The sequence below is a fragment of the Culex pipiens genome, chromosome 1 (assembly GCF_016801865.2).
Source record: "Culex pipiens pallens isolate TS chromosome 1, TS_CPP_V2, whole genome shotgun sequence".
Lineage (NCBI taxonomy): Eukaryota > Metazoa > Arthropoda > Insecta > Diptera > Culicidae > Culex > Culex pipiens.
The window spans coordinates 40138553-40161403 of NC_068937.1; the positions used below are offsets into that span (position 1 = coordinate 40138553).

A 22851-nucleotide genomic window follows, 5' to 3' on the forward strand; every position below is an offset into this window, starting at 1 on the left:
AGAAAAAAATAAATGCTTAAAATTATTTAAATACTCAACAAACTTTAAACACTTTGAATATTTGAAATACTTGAAATACTTAAAAACATTTAAAAGTCACAATATTTACATACCTGGAAAAACCTTATTTCATTAGCATATTTAACATACCTAAAAATAATGATAATTCACAAAACTTATTATGCTTTACAAAAGTACCTAAGAAAATTTAATAGCTTAAAATTATTTTAATACGTTATAAATTTCGAAAACTTTAAATAGGTTAAATACTTAAAAAATGCTTATACTTACAATATTAAAATTATTAACATACTTTAACTATGTCCCCTTTTCGAGCTCAAAACAAAGCACCGAAATGTCACTCAGCGCATCCAAGGGAACCGATCAAAAACGGGATTTTTTCGTTTCCAAAACCAAAACAAACCTCACTGTCTGTCACACGCGTAGAATGCTCCGGCATTTGACAGAAAACCGAAATCCCTACGAGTCCGCGACCAAGAAACTGCCACACGCGGAGATAAAACTCGGGAACTGTCTGATGGACCAGGTCCCCCTTGATTCGACTTCAAAACAAACACGCGAACAAACCGGGAACTGTTCCGTCTTTTGCAGATATCTTACCTTGTTACCCCTCCTGCCGCTCGGTCCTCCTCTTGCCGCTTGGTCCTTCTCCTGCCGCCCGGTCCTCCTCCCGCGCTCGGTCCTCTTCCTGCCGCTCGGTCCTCTTCCTGCTAGCCCTTGGCTCCGTTGCCATTTCCAACGGAACGGCCGCAGATCTTTTCCCGGTTCCGGTGGACAGCACCTCCAAATCCCGGGTCCACAAATCACGGCCACTTTCACCGGCAAACACAACAGGACGCGACAAGTCACAACGCGATTGCAATGACTTCGTGGCAAATAAACAAGCGGCAGAACTGGCAAGCGAAAAACAAACTTGACAGTTCGAACGAAACTGTTCTTGATTGATCAAGATCACTCGTCATAAACATGGATAAAAATTCATAAACCCATGAATGTTATGCACGAATTCATGCATTTTATTCATGAAAACATGTAAACTTTCATGAAATTATGAAAAACATGATTCATAAATTCGCGAATAAAATTTTACGACGTAAAATTTTCGCATGCATAAATAATCGTAAAATCATGAATATTTTTCATGAATTCATGCAGTTTAATCATGACTTCATGAAAATCAGTCATGAAATCATGAATAGTGATATGCATGATTTCATGAAGGAAAATTCATGAATATTCGTAAAAATATTTTAGCCATGAATAAAATTCATAAATTCGTGCATTTTTATGCACGATTTCATGAATAAAATTCATGAAATCATGAAAGGTATCACGAAATCATGCACAAATTTATTCACGAATTCATGAATCAAAATTCACGATTTCTCGCACACTTTTTTTTCCGTGCAGTATGAGAACGGTTGCATCTCTTTGGGATCTTTTTCCTCGGCGGGGATGGTGTGCTGCGCACGCTGCTCTATCATTTCGATGCCCATTAACTTTGGTGGGAGTGTATCGAAGAGACTGTTGATACTGCTTTGAGTTGTCCCTTCGCGTTTTGGTTTTGGTCAAATTATATATATTTTTTTTTGCTTAAGAGGTTACATTTGTTGACATTTAGTTGAGCATGGCCGAGATTTAGCTATATTAAAATTAATTTTGCATGAATTGAAAGCGTAAACATTCTACTATGTTTGGCTGATAAGGTGTTTTAATCAGAGTCAGAGAAACCGACATTTTCAAAATGTTAGGGGTTATTTGACTCCACTTTCAACATTGAAAAAATCTTAAGCAAAATTTTTCTTATCCATCCAAACTATGTACACTCAACCCCCGATGGTTTGACACCAACTGTTGTCAAATGAACGGAGTCACTTTTTAGTTTGACACCCCTTTTACACGAAGTTCACACACACTACCAAACTTTTGTTTTGATAATGTGCGTGAGCGCCGTGTAAAAAGTGACAGTTCGTCACTTTTTAGTTTGACTTTGACCAACCAACGGGGTAAAAATTAAAAAAATGTCAATCGAAAAAGTGACCAACCACCGGGGGTTGAGTGTACACAAAAAAAAAAAAAACATTATGGTTCGAAAAATAAATATATTTTTTTATCAATTTTGTCCCTATCCATATTTTCAAGGGAAGATGGCGTTACGAATTGTGCACGCCCGATATGGCAAAATTACGTAGGGGAGAGTGGGGAGACTTGATCCCCTTTTTTTGTATCGCACATAACTCTGGTAACTTCTCACAAAACTATGATCTTTTTGCATGAATTGAAAGCTCAAACATTCAACTATGTTTGGCTGATAAGGGTATTTCATCAGATAAACACTTAGAATAATGCCAAGCGTTTTAAAACAATATTTTAAACCGGCATTTTCAAAATGTTGGGGGTAATTTGATCCCTTTTTCAACATTTTGAAGAAATCTTAAGCAAAATGTTTCTTATTAATCCAAATTTTTAATTTGCTATAAGACACAGCAATTTTACATTAAACCTGTACGTTTGTGTTCAAAATATAACAAGTTTAGCATGTAAAATATTTAAAAACTTAAATTTTCTTTTTTAGACCAAAATTGAGCATGTTTACAAAAGCTGGTAATTTTTGTTTACAAAACTTTTGAAAAATGGTTCAAACTGCATTTAGTTATGTACAACTATACTGAAGGAAACTTTGTACGAAAACCCAGCCAAATTATTTAATCTTGAGGCTGATTCCAGTGACTGTAAAAATGCAGGGATCAAGTCTCCCTAAACGCACTTTTTTAAACAATTGATTGTAAAAATAGTAAGACGATAAATTTAACGTCAAATGCGTAAGGGTTTTGGAGTTGATATGTTTATCAAACAACTCATGTATAAAAAATATTTTTTTGAATAATTTTTGAGTGTTTTCTAAACTTATCAAAACAAAGAAAAAAGATCTCTTGGAAGTTTTTTGCAGCACTTCTTCGAAAAATGTGTTTAACTCAATCTAAACATTTTTTATTTTTTTTTTCTTTGTTTTCTACAATGAGTTTTAGTCAATTTCGCACAACTTTCTAGAACAAAGCTAATTGTTTTACCCACATGCTGATGAGATATAGGCTTGGGATCAAGTGTTCCCGGGGATCAAGCCCCCCCCCCCCCCCCCCTAACGCCATCTTCGCTTAAAAATCTGGATACAAATCAGAGTAATACGATGTAAATGGGCCGATTTCGAAGGGTTCTATAGAGTCTTCGATAATCGAAGTACTTTTTGAGTTTGGTTGAATTTGATTGCTGGAGTCCCGAGTTACAATTGAAAATGTTTACGGTAGTCCAGCTCGTATCTGTGTCAAACGCGTTCTGACCTGAAATCTCTTTGGCCAATTGTCGCACTTACATCAATTTTCAGGCTGTGTCAAGATAGCACGATTGAAACTTCTTTCATATGAAGAGCGGCAAAAATGCAAGGAGTTGTTTTGGTCCGTATTGAATATCTCAGGATTGAAATCGAATTTTGGGGATCTGCGAAGGTCAAAAGGTGAGGCATTGTGAGCTGCACAAAATGGAGTTCTTTACTCAGTTTGGCCCAAAATCGACGTACGACAAGTTAGCACGACTGCGACGAATAGTAACCCAAAAAGATGTTTTCAGAAATCCAAAGTATTCAATAAAGAAGTTGCAAAAAACAACACGTTAAATATTAATATGTTTCCACTTGATTTAAATGTTTTTTTCTTTTGTTTCAGAATCATGACAATGCCGGGGTAAGTAGGAAGAGCAATTCCATGCCAAATAGAGAATCGATTGTACCCGACCCTTTCCGGTTTCAATGAAACTTTGTAGACATGCTATCAGGCCTATGAGATATATAACCCATTTTTGTGTATATGGAGCCAATTGTACTCAAAAATAACATTTGAGAAGGGCGTAAGTGTTTTAAATATTTTTGTATTTCGTATTTTAAATATTGCTGTATCTCGAAGCCGTTGCATCGTATCAAAAAGTGGTCAAAGCCATACTTGTAGGAAATTTGACGGGTTTTCTGAAAAAGCTTTTCAATTTGACTCGTTTTAATATTTACGTAAGCTTATTTACTATCCAGGTTTCTACCACACTGAAAAAAATATTCTATTTTCAGTTATGAGCAATGTAATAAAGCTTACATCTGTAAGCCCATGCATCCAATTGAAATCCTGTCAAAGGCAAACTTATCCGGTAAAAATATTTTCGAGACTGAAAAATCAAGTCTGTCATATAGAAATTGCCAAAAACCACCAAAAACCTATTTTTTCAACATTTTTATTTGTAAACCCGCTGTAACTTTACAAGGATTGGAATTAAGACTATGGTCAATACGGAGATTTTTATATGAAATGATCTGTATAATCGATTCCCGCATTCGGTTTTTGAAAATTTTGACGTTTAGACCACTTTTCAAAAATACAGTTTCAGTAAATGATTTTTGTATTGTTTAAGTTGAGTTGTTCCATCCTGCATTTTTCGTGAGTCTTTTTGTAACATTTTAGGCTATTTTCACAAACATTTTGAACGAAAAAAAAAACGTAGGTGAGCGCAAATTTGACTTTTAAGCACAAAAATCAATAAATCTTATAGAAGTGGCGTGTTTTTTTCTTTCAGTGTTTCAGAAAGCCCGTCAAATTTCCTACAAGTAGGGGAGAGTGGGGAGACTTGATCCCCTTTTTTGTATCGCACTTAACTCTGTCAATTTCTCACAAAACTATGATCTTTTTGCATGAATTGAAAGCTTAAATATTCAACTATGTTTGGCTGATAAGGGTGGCAGTGGCAGTGCGTGGCCGAATGGTTACGCTGTCCGCTTTGTAAGCGGATGATTCTGGGTTCGATTCCCATCTGCTGCAACCTTCCATCGGATGAGGAAGTAAAATGTCGGTCCCGGCCTTGGTTGTTAAGCCGTTAAGTCATTCCAGGTGTAGGAGTTGTCTCCACGCCATAAGTACAAACAACACACCAAACCAAGCCTACTCCGGTTGAATCGCTGGCGGCGGTTGGACTCACAATCCAAAGGTCGTCAGTTTAAACACTGGGGTGGAAGGTTCCTTGGAGTAAAAGAGGTTTGGGTGCTCTCCCCATTCAAGCCTTCGGACTCCTAGGTTCGAGCAGAAACTTGCAATAGAGACCACAAAAGACCCGGGGGTCGTTAATGTGGATGGTTTGATTTTTTTTTTGCTGATAAGGGTATTTCATCAGATAAACTCTTCGAATCATGCCAAGCGTTTTAGAAAATATTTTAAACCGGCATTTTCGAAATGTTGGGGGTAATTTGATCCCCCTTTCAACATTTTGAAGAAATCTTAAGGAAAATGTTTTTTATTCACCTAAACTTTTAATTTTCTATAAGTTACAGCAATTTCACATTAAACCTGTGCTTTTGTGTTCAAAATATAACAAGTTTAGCATGCAAAATATTTAAAAACATAAAATTTTCTTTTTTAGACCAAAATTGAGCATGTTTACAAAAGCTGGTACCAGCCCAATTATTTAATCTTGAGGCTGATTCCAGTGACTGTAAAAATGCAGGGATCAAGTCTCCCTAAACGCCCTTTTCTAAACAATTGATTGTAAAAATAGAATGACGATAAATTTAACGTTAAATGCGTAAGGGTTTTGGAGTTGAGATGTTTATCAAACAATTCATGTATAAACAATATTTTTTTGAATAATTTTTGAGTGTTTTCAATACTTATCAAAACAAAGAAAAAAGATCTCTTGGAAGTTTTTTGGAGCACTTTTTAGAAAAATGTGTGTAACTCTACCTAAACATTTTTTTTTCTTTGTTTTCTACAATGAGTTTTAGTCAATTTCGCATAACTTTCTAGAACAAAGCTAATTGTTTTACCCATATGCTGACGAGATACAGGCTTGGGATCAAGTATCCCCGGGGATCAAGTCTCCCTACTCTCCCCTATGTATTTGACCACTTTTTTAAACGATGCAATGGTTTTGGAATACAGTAGTTTTTAAATTACAAAATACAACAATATTTAAAACACTTACGCCCTTCTCAAATGTCGTTATCAACTCAAACTGGCTCCATATACACAAAAATGGCTTATACACTCAAACCCCGATGGTTTGACACCAACTGTTGTCAAACGAACGGGGTCACTTTTTAATTTGACACCCCTTTTACACGAGCGCCGTGTAAAAAGTGACAGTTCGTCACTTTTTAGTTTGACTTTGACCAACCAACGGGGTACAAACTAAAAAAGTGTCTAACGAAAAAGTGACCAACCACCGGGGGTTGAGTGTATAAGCGTAGGATAACATGTCTACAAAGTTTCATTGAAATCGGAGAGGTTCGAGAAAAAGTACCCAAAAAATTCCTGTTTTGGGCTGGAACTGCTCGAAATTTATTGGAAACTTTTTGTGTTGTGATGAATCAGATCTTTTTTCCAACTTATTTTCAAATCAAACGATTATAATGAGAATTCAACCATATTGCTCCCATAAACTGACTGATTATGGGAGCCATAAAAATGTCACATCCTCTTGCTCTGTTTTTGGGTGCACCCGCCAGCAGACGGAAACAGGAAGTTATACGAGCATGCATGTAACCGTTTTTGTATACATGCAATAACCGGCTTCCGGCGCGCGTGTTCGTCAGCGTTTTGCTTGTGAATCTGTGTTGTGTGTTTGCACTTTGATTCCGTGCACAACACACTCACCACCACCACCACCAAAAAGCAAACCCAGTCTCAGACTCATCTCAGTCTCATAAAAGTTGTAGGGAAAACGTGCGCTCCCATAAGCATAATTTTATGTGTGCAAAATGATGAGACCATTCTCTCGGTGTGTCGGTCGGTTCTCGTCCTATCGCACTCGTTGCACGCCTCTCCTCCGCCGACATGGTTTTGTAATCTGCAGCCTGCACACACGGTTGTTTTCGAGGAGGCTGGAAATCATCTGATGGTGCTCTGGGTGGGTGGTGTTAGGAAGTCCAATCATTATGTTGCATTATGGGTTAGGGTAGGGCGAAAACTGATGTTAAATAGGGTAGAAGTAGTATACTATTTCTGCAACATTTTGCTATAACAATTCAATGAAACTTTTTAGACATGTTATCCTTGGCCTATATAAGCCATTTTTGTGTGTATAGAGCCAATTGTACCCAAAAATTACATTTGAGAAGAGCGTAAGTTATTTAAATATTTATGTATTCTGTAATTTAAAAGCTACTGCACAGTGAAACCTCTTTTCACGCGATGCGTTACGTTATTCCAATTTGTCGATTTCTCTAAAATGACGCAACATTTTTGCAATCTTTTAAAAGCAATTTGTGGGTTTTGTTCAGATCTACAAAACGCTTTTTGAAGCTTGCAAAAATATTGCATGGTTTAAGAGAAATCTACGAAGCAAAAAGCGTGATGCCACCGCGTAAAAAGAGGTTTCTCTGTATCATCGTATCAAAAAGTGGCCAAAGACATACTTGTAGAAAGTTCCGGGCTTCCTGAAAAAAAAAAAAAATACAGTGAAAGAAAAATACACGCCACTTCTATGATTTTTTTTTATTTTAAAGTTCAAAAGTAAAATTTTATGGTGACGTCATGATTTTTTTTCGTTCAAAATTGTTGAGGAAATAGCCTTAGAAGTTGAGCAGTTCTCTCAGATTTCGGTAATTCAATTTTTTGTAGTTTTTAATCCGACTGAAACTTTTTTGGTGCCTTCGGTATGCCCAAAGAAGCCATTTTGCATCATTAGTTTGTCCATATAATTTTCCATACAAATTTGGCAGCTGTCCATACAAAAATGATTTATGAAAATTAAAAAATCTGTATCTTTTGAAGGAATTTTTTAATCGATTTGGTGTCTTGGGCAAAGTTGTAGGTATGGATATGGACTGCACTGTAAAAAAATGATACACGGTAAAAAATTTTTTGGTGATTTTTTATTTAACTTTTTGTCCCTAAAACTTGATTTGCAAAAAAACACTATTTTTATTTTTTTATTTTTTGATATGTTTTAGAGGACATCAAATGCCAACTTTTCAGAAATTTCCAGGTTGTGCAAAAAATCTTTGACCGAGTTATAAATTTTTTAATCAATACTGATTTTTTCAAAAAATCGAAATATTGCTCGTAAAAATTTTTCAACTTCATTTTTCGATGTAAAATCAAATTTGCAATCAAAAAGTACTTTAGTGAAATTTTGATAAAGTGCACCGTTTTCAAGTTATATCCATTTTTAGGTGACTTTTTTGAAAATAATTAAAGTTTTTAATTTTTTTAAATCAGTGCACATGTTTGCCCACTTTTTAAAAAAATATTTTTGAAAAGCTGAGAAAATTCTCTATATTTTGTGTAAAAGTGAGCAAACATGTGCACTAATTTAAAAAAATGAAAAACTTCAATTATTTTCAAAAAAGTCACCTAAAAATGGATTTAACTTAAAAACGATACTTAATCCACCTTTAGGTGGTTGGTGCCTTCCTCACATTCATAAAGTCAATACATTCAGTAAAAATAGCAACATTCCCTTAACATGTTTAACAAATCAATTTTATTACTGATTTCTTTTGATAGGGTTCGCAGACCTTCAATTTTTCTGGCTCATCGGAAAGGTCTGATAAAAAAACCTATTCAACGAAAGTTCACATGGAAGATTCAGACAATATTTTTATCACAATATCTCAGATCCGGCCTCCAGAAAGTATATAAATAACACTTAAGTGCCAATAACTTTTGATAGGGTTGTCAGATCCTTGATGTTTTAGGCTCATTTGAAAGGTCTTTCAATTATCTAACTAACGATGGGTCGCATGATGGACCCGGACATCATTTTTACTGAAATATCTGAGATCCGGCCTCCAAAAAGTGTATAAATAACACTTAAGTGCTAATAACTTTTTATAGGGTTGTCAGATCCTTGATGTTTTAGGCTCATTTGAAAGGTCTTTCAATTATCTAACTAATGATGGGTCGCATGAAGGACCCGGACATCATTTTTACTGTTTAATACCTTTCTGAAAATGTATAACATGATAGGGTTTCTTGCAAAAACCACCCTTCGTTTTTTTAGCATAACTTTTGAAGTACTTAACTAAACTTGCTGATTTTAAATAGAGACCTATGGGATCCCAAGACGGATCGAATGAGACTAATACGGTCAAAATCCGTTCATCCAGTCAGGAGATAATCGAGTGACAATTTTTTTGTCCACCCACCTACACACATCCACACAGACATTTGCTCAGAACATGATTCTGAGTCGATAGGTATACGTGAAGGTGGGTCTACGAGGTCGAATTAAGAAGTTCATTTTTCGAGTGATTTTATAGCCTTTCCTCAGTAAGGTGAGGAAGGCAAAACGGTGCACGTTATCAAAATTTCACTAAAGTACTTTTTGATTGCAAATTTAATTTTACATCGAAAAATGAAGTTGAAAAATTTTTACGAGCAATATTTCGATTTTTTGAAAAAAATCAGTATTGATTAAAAAATTCATAACTCGGTCAAAGATTTTTTGCACAACTTGGAAATTTCTGAAAAGTTGGCATTTGATGTCCTCTAAAACATATCAAAAAATAAAAAAAATAGAAATAGTGTTTTTTTTGCAAATCAAGTTTTAGTGACAAAAAGTTAATTAAAAAATCACCAAAAATTTTTTTTACCGTGTATCTTTTTTTTTTCAATGTAGTCCTTATCCATACCTACAACTTTGCCGAAGACACCAAATCGATCAAAAAATTCCTCCAAAAGATACAGATTTTTGAATTTTCATACATCATTTTTGTATGGACAGCTGCCAAATTCTCTACGAAAACGGTCTTTTTTCTTCAATTTTAAATCGTTAGATTTTTTTGCACAATTAACTTTTATATCTAACCGTATTATTAAATGTCGTTTTTGAGAAATTTGCAAGGAAATTTGTCTTTATTTCGAACTTTGTTCAAGAACCCAACAATCGGACAAATAGGGGAAATTCTCATATGTTTGGTACTCGCTAACTCCATCCAATATGCTGATTCACACTATTTAAACAACTTATTTTGCTAAACTTTGAAAGAAACTTGCTTGCTTAATTCTTATTAAGCTATTTATCACTCGATTTCAATTGACAACGCTTTTACTTAGCTATAATTGTATGTCAAAGTTCTGATATGGCAACATTATACGCACGTTGGAATTAGGTGCTGTTCCCCTACATAAGGCTGGTACAAATTTTGTTTAAAGTTGTTGTTGATTAGACTTTTCGCCATAAAATTAAATCGCAAACCAGCAATGTGAATAAAACGATCAGTGTGAACAGGGTTCTGCACTTTAGTGTACGTATACGCAGTTCGCACGATATGTTTTTTTGACTTATATTGCCACTTATGTTGCATTCTTATTATCATGTCTATAAGAAAAACGTTGCTTAATCCACCTTTAGGTGGGTGGTGCCTTCCTTACATTCATAAAGTTAATACACTACCTAGCCTCAAAAAAGAGTATAAATACGACTTATTGTTATCAAAATATCTGAGATCCGTCCTAAAAAAGTTTATAAATAACACTTAAGTGGTTATAACTTTTTGTAGGGTTGTAAGATCTTCAACGTGTTTTAGGCTCATTGGAAAGGTCTTTTGATTACCTATACAAAGACAGGTCGCATGGTGGATCCGGACAACGTTTTCATCAAAATATTTGAGATCCGGCCTCCAAAAAGTGCATGAATAACACTTAAGTGCTCACAACTTTTGATAAGATTTTCAGATCTTCAACGTTCTGGGGATCGTTGGAAAGGTCTTTTAAATACCTTTTTAAAAATGTATAGCATGACGAGTTTTCTTACAAAAACCACAATTTTTACAATCTTCCGGACTTTATTCGAAATCGTTTTTTTAGCATAACTTTTGAAGTACTTTACTAAACTTCATCATATTAACTAGGGTCTTGTTTGACCCCGAGACGGATCGAATGAGACCAAAACGGTTGAAATCGGTTAGCCAATCCGGAGATAATCGTGTGCATATTTTTCGGTGCACGAACTCACATCCAGACACACGCACAGACATTTGTTCAGAATTTGATTCTGAGTCGATAGGTATACGTGAAGGTTGGTCTACGAGGTCTAATAAAGAATTTCATTTTTCGAGTGATTTTATAGCCTTTCCTCATTGAGGTGAGGAAGGAAAAAAGTATAAAAGTATCAATACTGATTTTTTCAAAAATTTGGAATATTGGTCGCAAAAATTTTTCAACTTCAAAAAAGTGCATTGTTTAGAAGTTAAATCCATTTTTAGGTGACTTTTTTGCAAATAGTCGCAGTCTTTCATTTTTTTTTAATTAGTGCACACTCTTTAAAAAAATATTTTTGAAGAGCTGAGAAAATTCTCTATATTTAGCGACCCTTGGTTGCTGAGATATTGCCATGCAAAGGCTTAAAAAGCAGAAAAATTGATGTTTTCTAAGTCTCACCCAAACAACCCACCATTTTCTAATGTCGATATCTCTGCAACTAATGGTCCGAGTTACAATGTTAAAATATCAAACATTTGTAAAATTGCGTAATATTGAATGTTTGGCCCTTTTGAAATGTTAGTCTTGACTTGAAAAAATTGAAAATTTATGTATATACCAAACTGGCGTTGATGAAACATTGAGAAAATTATTTTTGGTAATTTAATAGGCAATCATCCATTTAAATTTTACTAAAATGGGGTCAAAGAACTCGAATTTTAACTTTGGATAATTAATTTGAACTAACGGATTAATATGAGAATTTGTTCATAAATCTTTTGTCGTTTAGTAAATAAAAAAAAAGTTATTCAAACTTATTGTTTTAGCAATATTTTGATAAATCCTAAAAACAATTCACAACAAATCCCTAACCAGCGCCAGTATCACAACAATAACCTCTAACACTTCCCAACCTACCTACGCTGCCTTATTCCCGGGATTATGATTCCGGTAACAAACCATAATAAAAAAGAGAGAAAGAGAGAGCGCTGTTGTTGTTGCAACGCCGCCGTCGTCGTCAACTTCAACCCACGGGTGCCCACGGTCTCTTTGTTTACACACGGGATGAATGGCGTTGATTTTCGGTTCTGCTATAGTGTCCTACCCCTGCGCGCGACGACCCCTTTTCCCGCTCGACCTCACCGCAGCAACTGCAACTCTCATCGCTCTTCCTGGAGTCTCGATCCCGAACGCCGTCGTCGGATGCTGCGCGCTCTGCGTCTTTTGCTCTGGCTCTGGCTCCGGGGTCAGACACGCGATGCTGCGACCGAGTCTCGTCAGTCCTTGTACGTCGTTTCGTCATTCTACGCGCGCCAGCAGTTGCGGAAGCAGTCGTCGTCGCGTACGCGTCGTTCACAGCCCGGCGTAATTCATTTGTCACGAATTCACGCGGTCACGCGTGTCACGGATGTCGAGTTGGCGTTGTTGTTGTTGTTGTTCTGGATAACATTTGTGAAGAGTTGTTTTGAAGTGTGGTCCAGTGATCTCAAAAGTTTGTGACAAGAATTCTGAATTACGTGATTTTGATGTAAAGTTTCGCTACATGAAGGATACCAACGGAGCTGCTTCTCAAAGGATTATAGCACATTTGTGGATTTTATAGCAAACTGTTGGCGCAACTGTTTCCGAGGTATTACAAACAAAACTCCCAAATGAAAACGAAACCATAGATCATATGGTCTTCATGTGGGCATTTTCCCCATAACTGTAACTTAAACTAACCCGTTTTATGGCACCTGTCACGAGCTGTGCTATAAATTCTAGCAGCAAGTACAAAGTTTCCGCCGGTGAGTGCGTCGTGTGTTTCCGAAGATATGGTTGCGGTTTTGTAGTCTAGAATGCGTGCCTGTGTGTGCAGTTGCGAGTTTCGTACAAATTTGTGACAACCTTTTAAACAACAATCGGAAGTGCCATTTATTATGTGTTTACTAAGCGGCATCGAGTCGTTTGTAATTGAAGAAGTTCAGCGTGTTCAGGATTCACGTATGACTGAATGGGACCGGTTCTCAAAGTCAAAGGACGGAATAGCGAACAAAAAAAATAAGTCATATATCTTGTGATGTTTGTAGAAAATAAAATGCCTCATTGGTTTTTGGGATCGTCCGGTGACGTTTTGTTTTGGGTTCGAGTTGTAGATATGGATAACTTCACAGATGGCAGACCAGCTGGGCTGTGCCGCGGTCGGGAACATGTGTGTGACTTTTTGTAGGTCGTAATATTTGCAATGCCGGATTTATCGGGGTAAATTTGAAGTGGTCAGAGACTACAGATAAAAAATAACATTTTTTTACTACAGCCTATAAGTTTTCGGAGAACACCGGGAATTCCGGGATTTCCGAGTAAATATCAAATTTATTTAATTAGGAGCGGCCGTGGCTGACTGGTTACGGTGTTCGCTTTCTAAGCGAATGGTCCTGGGTTCGATTCCCATCTGCTCCCAACGAGAAAGTATAGGAAATATTAATCTTGAAACTCTGAACATGAACGAAAAATCAAAGTCGCCCGAGTCGGGGTTCGATCCCCCGTCCTTTGGATTGGTAAGAAAAATGCTAACCACTAGGCCATCACGGCTTGGTGAGCGATGCCTGGAATTAAGAATACTGTTACTATCAAACTATATACGCGCTGGGTCCTTGTCCATTTTGACAAGGGTTCGGAAGTTCTAAATAACGTTTGAACCCGATTGGTGCAAACGTTCTTCAGGGCGGGGCTTGTCGATAAAAGCTGAGGGACCTCGCGCTCGGCTAGCCAGCGTAGAAATGGGTCACCGAAGCTCGGCAGAGCTTACACCTTCCAAATGCCTATGCGAGTTATTTGCATGTATAGAATGAAGATCTAAAAATATACATGGAAACAACTCAATTTGTAAGAAGTGACCGCGTGGTCCCGTTTGGTTGGTTGCACACACACACACACACACACACACAAATATCAAATTTATTTAATTACGTTCTAATTTAATACTCCATCAACGAATGCAATAGAATACCGAAAGCAATTTGAATTTAGCTTGAAAAGCGTTTAATTACTTTATAACAAATATTTCGTCGCTGTTGTGCTAACTTGACGTACGCGCATTTTGGGCCAAATTGAGTTAAGAGCGCCATTTTATGCAGCTCACAATGCTTTATTTCTATCCTGAGATATTCAATAAAAACCGAAAAAAAAACTCCGTGCATTTTTGTCGCTCTTCATATGTCATATGAGCAATTCTCTACGAAATCGGTATTCTAATTTTTGTATTTTTTATCCGACTGAAACTTTTTGGTGCCTTCGGTATGCTCAACGAAGCCATTTTGTATCATTGGTTTGTACATATAATTTTCCATGCAAATTTGGCAGCTGACAGCTGTTCACACAAAAATGATTTATGCAAATTCTAAAATCTGTCTCTATTCAGGTTTTTAAGCGAAGATGGCGTTCGAATGTTGAACGTCCGAAATGTCAAAATCGCGCAGTAGCACCAACATTAGAAAAAAAATGCGGCTGTCATGCCATGGCACACTTTTTTCGTAATGTTGGTACCACTGTGTGATTTTGACATTTCGGGCGTTCACCATTCGAACGCCATTTTCGCTTAAAAAGCTGGATAAAAATGTAATGAAAAATTGTATATGTAAAACTGTACCTTGAGAAATTTTGATAAAGTGCACCGTCTTCAAGTTATAGCCATTTTTAGGTAACTTTTTTTAAAAATAGTAGCAGTTTTATTTTTTTTGAAATTAGTGGCCATGTTTGCCCAGTCTTGAAAAAATATTTCTGAATAGCTGAGAAAATTCTCTATATTTTGATCTCTTGAGCTTTGTTGATACGACCTTTAGTTACTGAGATATTGCCATGCAAAGATTTAAAAACAGGAAAATTGATGTTTTCTAAGTCTCACCCAAATAACCCACCATTTTCTAATGTCGATATCTCAGCAACTATTGGTCAGATTCACAATGTTAAACTATGAAACATTCTTGAAATTTTCTGATCTTTTCGAAAATAATATTTCCAGTTTTTTTAATCAAGGCTAACATTTCAAAAGGGCAAAACATAAAATATTATGCCCTTTTAAAATGTTAGTCTTGTTAATTTTTTCAAAAATATTGTTTTCAAAAAGATCAGAAAATTCAGAATCATAAGATTTTTTTAGCACGAGTCGTACAGTTACCCAACGAGGTTTATCGAATTATATAAATAGGTAGGGGAGCTGGGGGTAAGACGGCCAGGCGGGGTAAGACGGCCACCCCACTGTTTTAATAAGTATACTAATGAATATTACTAAAATGTTTAGCAATACTGTTCCTCGTGCTAAATAATGCATATGGAGTCATCTTTGCCAGAAATTCTGTTTGAAATAGTATAAAAATAGCTCAAAATAAACAAATAATTTTTGAGCTTGAAACTGGATGTAATTTTGATGAATTACAACTTAGGCATTTTTGTTAAATAACAATATGTTTTCCTGTCTTCAAATATTTTTTCACGTTAAATTGAAGTTTTCCCTAGATTATGTCCCTCGAAAAAGTTCAAAAAATGCGATGAACTGTTTACAAAAAATGTTTAAAAAAATAATTTATTTGGGGGCAAGACGGCCACCTCCTCCGGGGGTAAGACGGCCACCCGTAATTTGTAGATTTTATTTGATATAGGTTATATTTTTGACGGTTTTTGACTATTAAGACATATTTGTAGGTAAAGGAAAAGCATTTTCAATAAAACTATCAATTTTTAATCAAAATGCTGTTAACTACCGTTTCGACAACATTCTTTACTGTGAGATAGCAAAACTCATTGAATAGTATGAAATCCTATCAAACTTTTCATAAAAATCGCTTATTGTTTACATAATTTTGATACATAATTTTGATTTACTTATTCTAATCGAAATACACAAACTATTTTTTTTTTTGTATCAAATTGTGTTTGTTTTGTAGTAAAAATTCATAGTTTTTCATAAAATGTGGTCGCAATAATATGAAATTCACTGAGCCAAAATATGAAATTTTTTAAACAGCATTTTTCTTCACATTTGAAACCTGATTTTTTTCAACCAAAATAGTTATGATGTTCAGAGAAGTCTGTTGAACCAACCATGTAGGTGTTTGGGTGGATTTAGCAAAGTTATTAAGTTAATTTATAGCACTGGCCGTCTTACCCTGCGTATTTCATATATATACGATTTCAATTATTTTTTTAAAATTGCTGAAAAGTATTGAAAATTGGTTTTTAGACCAACTAATTTATGTCATTTCTATAATGGACTAGTAGTAGAACAATATGTACGTAATTTGAGATCAAAATAATCTGTTGTGTAAATTTTATTAGACTTCTCCCTTAGAGTGGCCGTCTTACGCTCATCTCCCCTACAGTCATCTCACATATTCGGAACGGTTTACAGATCGGCCGATGGTCAAAAAATCATAAAAAAATCGATTGTTGAACATAACGACTTGCTTATACCTTCATGTGGGATCTTTCGATTGATGTATAGACCGGCTGTATTTTTCACGTTTTATATAAAAAATTAAGAAAAACATTGACCCATGAAAACCACAAATTCGGAACACTTTTTTCATACGGATGTTAACAAACTTTGATTCTCTCCAGGAGTACATAATTTTAACAAAATAACATCCCACAATTATGGAATAGGCAATTTGGAGGCAGTGTTTTGCTGCTCTGAATTAAATAATCTCGAAATGCAGTTTTTTGTTCAAAAAGAACTACTTTTACTAGTGAAATAGCAAGAGAATGTCCAAAAGAAGGACCTAGAAATAGTAAGGTGGACAGAAAAGCTGCATTTGGCATGCTATTGGCAAATTATCACAAAAGTGTTCCGAATTTGTGGGTGTTCCAAATATGTGGGATGACTGTACAACGAGTGCTGCTTTTATTTCGCTATTTTTCACTTTTTTCAATAGTTTGGAAAAAAAATACTAAAATCCTTGCGGATGCTTAGATACAGCCTCTGGGAGTAATACAAACAGGAAAAATGATATTTTCTGAGTGTGTTTTTTTATTTGAATAAAACTTTGTCCTTGCCATTTTGCATCATTAGTTTATCCATAAAAGTCTCCAAACCATTTTTCAGACTGGGCATGCAAATATTCTAAATTCTATTGTAAAAAAATATCTTGAGTGCTCGTTAAAGTTTTATGATTGTGTTAGGATTTTTCGCGATTATTTATATTTTTAAAAGATCACTTCCCAGTTTTTTCAATTTTTTGGATGTTTTTATATGTTTGATGGGAGCTTGAAATTAAATTTGCAATGGCCTAATTCTAAGATGCCAAATGAATATTGCTATACTATTTTTTTTTGAAAATGTACACCGTTTTCATGCAGATGCATTTTTAAGATAATGTTTTCCATAATATTTTTTCAACTTCATGTCATCCCTGCAAAAAACGTACATTTTTTAGATTTTGTTGATCGGAATAATGGTTGCTAAGATAAATCAATTCAAAGTTTTAACTTTGTGACAAATTCGTTTTTTCTTAGTGTCACCTAAATTAGCCCTCACTTTTCAACTGAAAATAGCTCGTAAACCATTGTTTCGATTTTTAATGTAGAAAATCTAAGCTTGAAACATTCAGAGATGAGAATTTTTAAACGCTTTGCCTTTATGAAATATTTTTCAAATAGAAAAAATCACACTTTTTAAATAAAATAAAAAATGTGTCATTTTTGTTGCAAAAATAAATTGAAGCTTTATTTTTAATGTTGGGAACAAATTGTATCTCGAACTGCTTTCTTTTTTCTTAATCTTTAATAACTGTAGGGTAGGGTAGTCATCAATGAGACACTTTTTGTTTTCAACATTCAACGATTTTTTATAATTTTTTTCATCAGCATGTTTTAATGAGCTTTTCGTGACATTTTCCTTCTTTTAATGTGTTCTAACATTGACCAAAATATGAGATCGATCCGACATCTACGGCCAGAGTTATTCAACTGTCTCATTGTAGACGCACTTGGCAGGAACAATGAGACAGCTGGGGAATAATGAGACACTCTACGAAAATCAATACTTTTCTAGTAATACATCATGTTTTTGTATTGTTCCATTACAGGTGACTTGCCTTGAACATTTTAGAGCGATTTTGCCAACATGAAACTTTAATTAACAAAAGTTATGCTAAAAAGTATTTAAATTTTGTAAAATCAATAGATTTATACCAAAAAACTTTGTATTTTTGCTTAAATGAAGTTAAAACTCTATAAATATGCCAAAAATCACTTTCGATTCATATTTTGAAAAATTTCTCTTGATTTTGAGAAGTTTAATGAAGAAAAATCGAAGTGTCTCATTGTTACCCATGGGCTGAAATGAGTGGAGAACAATGAGACAGCCCTGGATTCTGGGTATATTCTATATTTTGGTCAAACCTAATGAAAGGACATTGTAGCCCAACTCAATCCCTGCAGAACGTCGAAAGAAATCTGAAGAAATATTAGTTTTGGTGTAAATGGCAACCTACGAGCGAAAAAGTATTTTTTGCAATTCCGTCGTGAAACTACTTGCTTTTCCTGTCACTCTTGAACGACGAAATAGCCTACTTTTATGTACCAAAAATAACTGAATCGAATAGCAACACTTTTCAAAATAAATGTTGAAAAGTTCTACTTTTCAGCATAAACAAAAAAATCGATTACTTTGTCGAAGCCTCTAAATTGCTCCGAAAATCCTTTTCAAAATACACATTTTTGCATACTTATTTGAATGGACAGCTGCCAAAATTGTATGTTGACTTATACATCTCAGGAGTAAGTTTCATTTAAATTGTTAACCAAAATAATGAACAAAAAAAACAAATTAAAAATCTTAGGATATTGGCCGATTTAAGAATTGTTCAAATGAATGAATTTGCATTCACTCATCAAATGAAAAACTATCTGTGTAAACTGCCCTTGCTTTAACTGCAATGCAAATTACTTTCGTTAAAGCCCACACATCCCAGACAAGTGAACCAACAAACCATTCAAAGCCCATAATGGCGATCGAGTACCTCATTCCTTTGTCGAAGCTTTTCTCGATGGGCCCCGAGCTCTTTGTCTTGTGATTTTTTATTCCTCCTTCCTTATAAAAATATATAATAACTCAGCCTCTCTCAGCTAACCATCATCATACACGGCTCAGTGCACACACGACAAGCCATTTGCTGCAAAATTTGCTGACAAATGCTGTTTCTGCCTTCCGTATATACCCACCTACACTGAAGAAGGAGGATGAATGATCGAGACAAAGTAGTACTCTTCACACCAAAGGGTATGGTTGAATGATATTGGCTACCACTTTTTTTTAACTTATTTTTTTTGTACTGCCACTCAACTGCCGGAATTGCAGTCTCAACCTTATTTACTTGATACTCAAGCTGGATTTGTTTCTTTTATGCACCCACTATACCAGTCGCTAATTAAGATGTTGGCCATTCTTCTCCTCCTTCTCTGAGGACTCTTTGAGCGAGTAGGTATGACCGTCATCGTCATAAAGGGGAAATTTGATATGTCGTACTTGCGGGCTTATTGGCAAGTAGCAGAGCGGGAGTGTTGTTTTTTTTATTGTCGAGAATGAAAATCGATCCTTATTGTTTGATGTGTAAACAAGAAGGCGAACCTGATACTTCCCTTGAATTTGTAAGCGTTTTCAATTACGAATACATCAGCAGTATTCGAAGTTCAAATGTTTAATTTAGAGACGTTATGTTGGCGCCAGTCAATTAAAGTGGACATGAGAATTAGCAAACACAAATAGTTTTGCATCATAAACAACTGTGTTTGTCATAAAGTCACCTAAATATGCTTTGTAAGGGGCCCAGAATTGAATTGACTTAACAATTACAATTAACCGTCCAACTTCAAGCGAAACTTATTTGAGGAAACCGTGGAGAATTTCCCTTGTCCTCTTTAAAAAGTGAGCATCAACACTTCTCCCTTTCCTTTGCCCTTAGGCGCAAACTTTCATGAAATTTTCAACCTAACAAGTTTACGAAGACATCGAAGCCCTAAAACGTCATCCAACAAAGTTAAATTTCGGTGACACCCTGTTGTTGATGACAATTTGTTTATTGGTGGATAAAAATTCTGAATGACATCTGGACACTTTGAGGATTCTTTGACTTTTTAAACCTAAAAACAACATCTTAAAAATTCAATGTTTTTTACAGGGTGATAAACTGCTTTAAAAAAAGCCTTATTTTTTGGCGATGAGAACCATGTTGAATGGAAAAAAACCCCTCAATGGAAATCCTCATTACAATTCAGCCCACATCGCCACACATCTTTCTCCGGGAACCGATAAAGACGTCACTTTGGCCAGTTACGGAGGACATCGATGTTTCGGTGTTTTTTTTTCTTTTTCATTTTGTCCCAGAGCCATTCTCAGCTTTGTTTACACAACTGTCATGTTAGAATGAACGCGGGCACGCGGATAATGGTCCCATTATTCTGCAATCGTTTTACGATTGAAGCAAAAATAATCACTCTGTAGCGGACTTTATGGCTCTTTCCCTCGGTTGATTTGGCGAATTATGTGGATGGTCACTTTCTTTCGTTGAGTTTTGAGCCCAAAGATCAACAGGTCGTCGGCGTTGTGCTCACTTGTCGCATGCTTTGACGGTTTGAGGGTTGAGTAATCCGATAATAATATTTACCATTTTGACAGGTGTAGCGATTCATTTGGCCACGGCAAATTCACACAACCAAGATGGTAAATTATAACTTCGCGAAATTATCTAGAAAACAACACAGAAAAACTTTGTTATTTTTAACATACATAAAATGAATGTTTAAAATAACAAAATTATTATGTTGTTATCAATAATATTTATGTTTTTTATGTGGTTGTGTAGATTTGCCGTGGTCAAAGCACCACTCTTGTCAAAATAGATAAATATTATGATCAGAATACTAGACGAATTGAACCTTGCATTTGTTGTGTAACAAAATTTGCATTTTTCTAATATTTTGCTGCACAAAGCGACGTGTGACAAGACGCCAAAATGACGACGAAGGGAACAACAAGTGACAAAATTTTTTCGTTTTCTTTGAAAATTGAGACGCATTTGCGCAAAAAGGCTTAAACCGGTCGCGCCTGAAACGTCGAAGCTGGTCCGACTTTCTTGGAAGGGAGAGCGAAAGAAAAAAGAGTCGAAATAAATATTTTACTATCCAAGACTAATCATCTTTTTACGAGCGACACTTGCGAGTTTGGCTTATTTTGTCGCGATGACGCGTTGCTCTTGGTCATCTTTGACGGACTGCTCGCCGAGAGTTTGACAGTTTGCGCATGAAGAAGAGGAGGGCGGACTTCAAGCTTAAATTAGTTGGTTTGGCTACACTGCAGTATGTGCTCAGGCCAGCTCGCAGTAGGCACTGACTGACGAATGATTTGTGGGTGATTAGTTTGCTGTTGGGCAAAGTACCCAGAAGCATGGCTAGCTAATGTCACTGCGCGGTTGTAAAATTGTTGACAGAAAGTGAAAGCCAAGGTTGCGGCAGCTTGCGATGCAGGTTGCAACTTTGTTAGATTCCGGCAAAGTTTTGCGTGGTTTTGCTTTAATATTGTTTTTTGTTTTTGTGAATATTGTTCGTTGAAAATAGACTCAACGAGATGCGATTATTCAGAACATTACATCTGTATCATACACCCAGAACTGAGCATCGGTATACGAAAGGATAAAGAGCATGGTTCGGTAGTAAAATGGCACTGTGAACGGACTGAGAGGATAAGTCCCGAAATTACCGAGAGTACTTTACTCATGGGTTCATTTTCCTAAAAGTTCACCCTTCAAAAAAAAAGTGTCGGTACCAAGACTCGAACACGAGACCTTCGGTGTATTGAACTGCGCCTTTGACGTATCGGCCAACACAGTTCAGTGATTAAGTGGCGGTCATTTGTCCATATAAGCCACCCAATGGGATGAACTGTTTTAATGAACGAATGAACACGATTTGTTGTTGTTGTAGCGCGAGAGGTCTTTACTCTCGCCAAATAGTACTTTCCTATCGTTTCTTTTCGAAAGGACTATCCGCATGGATTTTAACTTTGGGTGTATGATTCAAACTTAGCAGTGCAACCAGATTACGAGAATATATATCAATCAGCAGACTACTAATTACTGCAAAAACATCATAGTAATTCATCAATGTCCTCGATGATTACACATCAAATAATTTTCATATAAAGAGCAAATTGATCACTCTTGCTCTTTCAAATGTGAGATGTTAAAAAAAGCTAAAAGCTGAAAGTTTTTCTAGATTTATTTCACTACAAAACGAAGATAAACCTATGAAAGTTACAAATCCGCTTCGTGTAACCAAATTATTGTTTCCGTTCACGTTCGAGCAATCGAAAACTAGAGATCCCGATCAATACTAAACCATACAGCATTGATCGAATCTTCATTGTTACGCTCACGTTCACGAATTTCCCCCCGGAACGGAGATCGTCATTCTACACACAGAACATGGCTGCTGTTCACTGCAAATACCCTATGCTGAAGGTGGGAAAATTATTCATACGCACGCATTCAGAGAGAGAGCTCTCAAGGATGATGCCCCGACAAATTGAGGTCTCTATTTTCTTTTCCACATTTTCACAAAGAATCGCAGTAGCGCAAAAATAACCCCTTTTTCTGTCACTATCGCCCACTTCCGATCTTCCAAAGGGCTGATTGATTGATTTGAACGGAGAGAAGATCGATGTCCCTTTGACAGGTCGGTAAACAGGAAAACAAATCTTCAATACGCAAGAATCAATCTTGACGCAAGAATAAAAACTGAGGGCATCTTCAAGTCGCCCGCATTGAGTGTGAATTGAGTTGCGATCAAACTTTTGATGTTATGATATTGCGTGGCAAATTACATTGTGGGAAAGTTGGATCTCAAT

General features: G+C 35.8%; 1 protein-coding gene across 4 annotated transcripts in view; it reads left to right on the plus strand.

The window, feature by feature from the left end:
- Nucleotides 1-22851, plus strand: part of LOC120424588 (protein single-minded) — a 92735-nt gene that overhangs the window by 25021 nt on the left and 44863 nt on the right. The window contains exon 2 of one of the 4 annotated variants that reach the window (XM_052709212.1): nt 3741-3758. Coding sequence is in view for 2 of the 4 variants with exons in the window: in XM_052709195.1 (XP_052565155.1) it covers nt 12703-12760 (58 nt within the window). In the remaining 2 variants the exon portion in view is untranslated. Of the gene's footprint in view, nt 1-3740; nt 3759-12230; nt 12604-12624; nt 12761-22851 lie in introns of those variants that run through there. The other 3 variants (XM_052709210.1, XM_052709195.1, XM_052709161.1) reach the window with 3 other exon arrangements.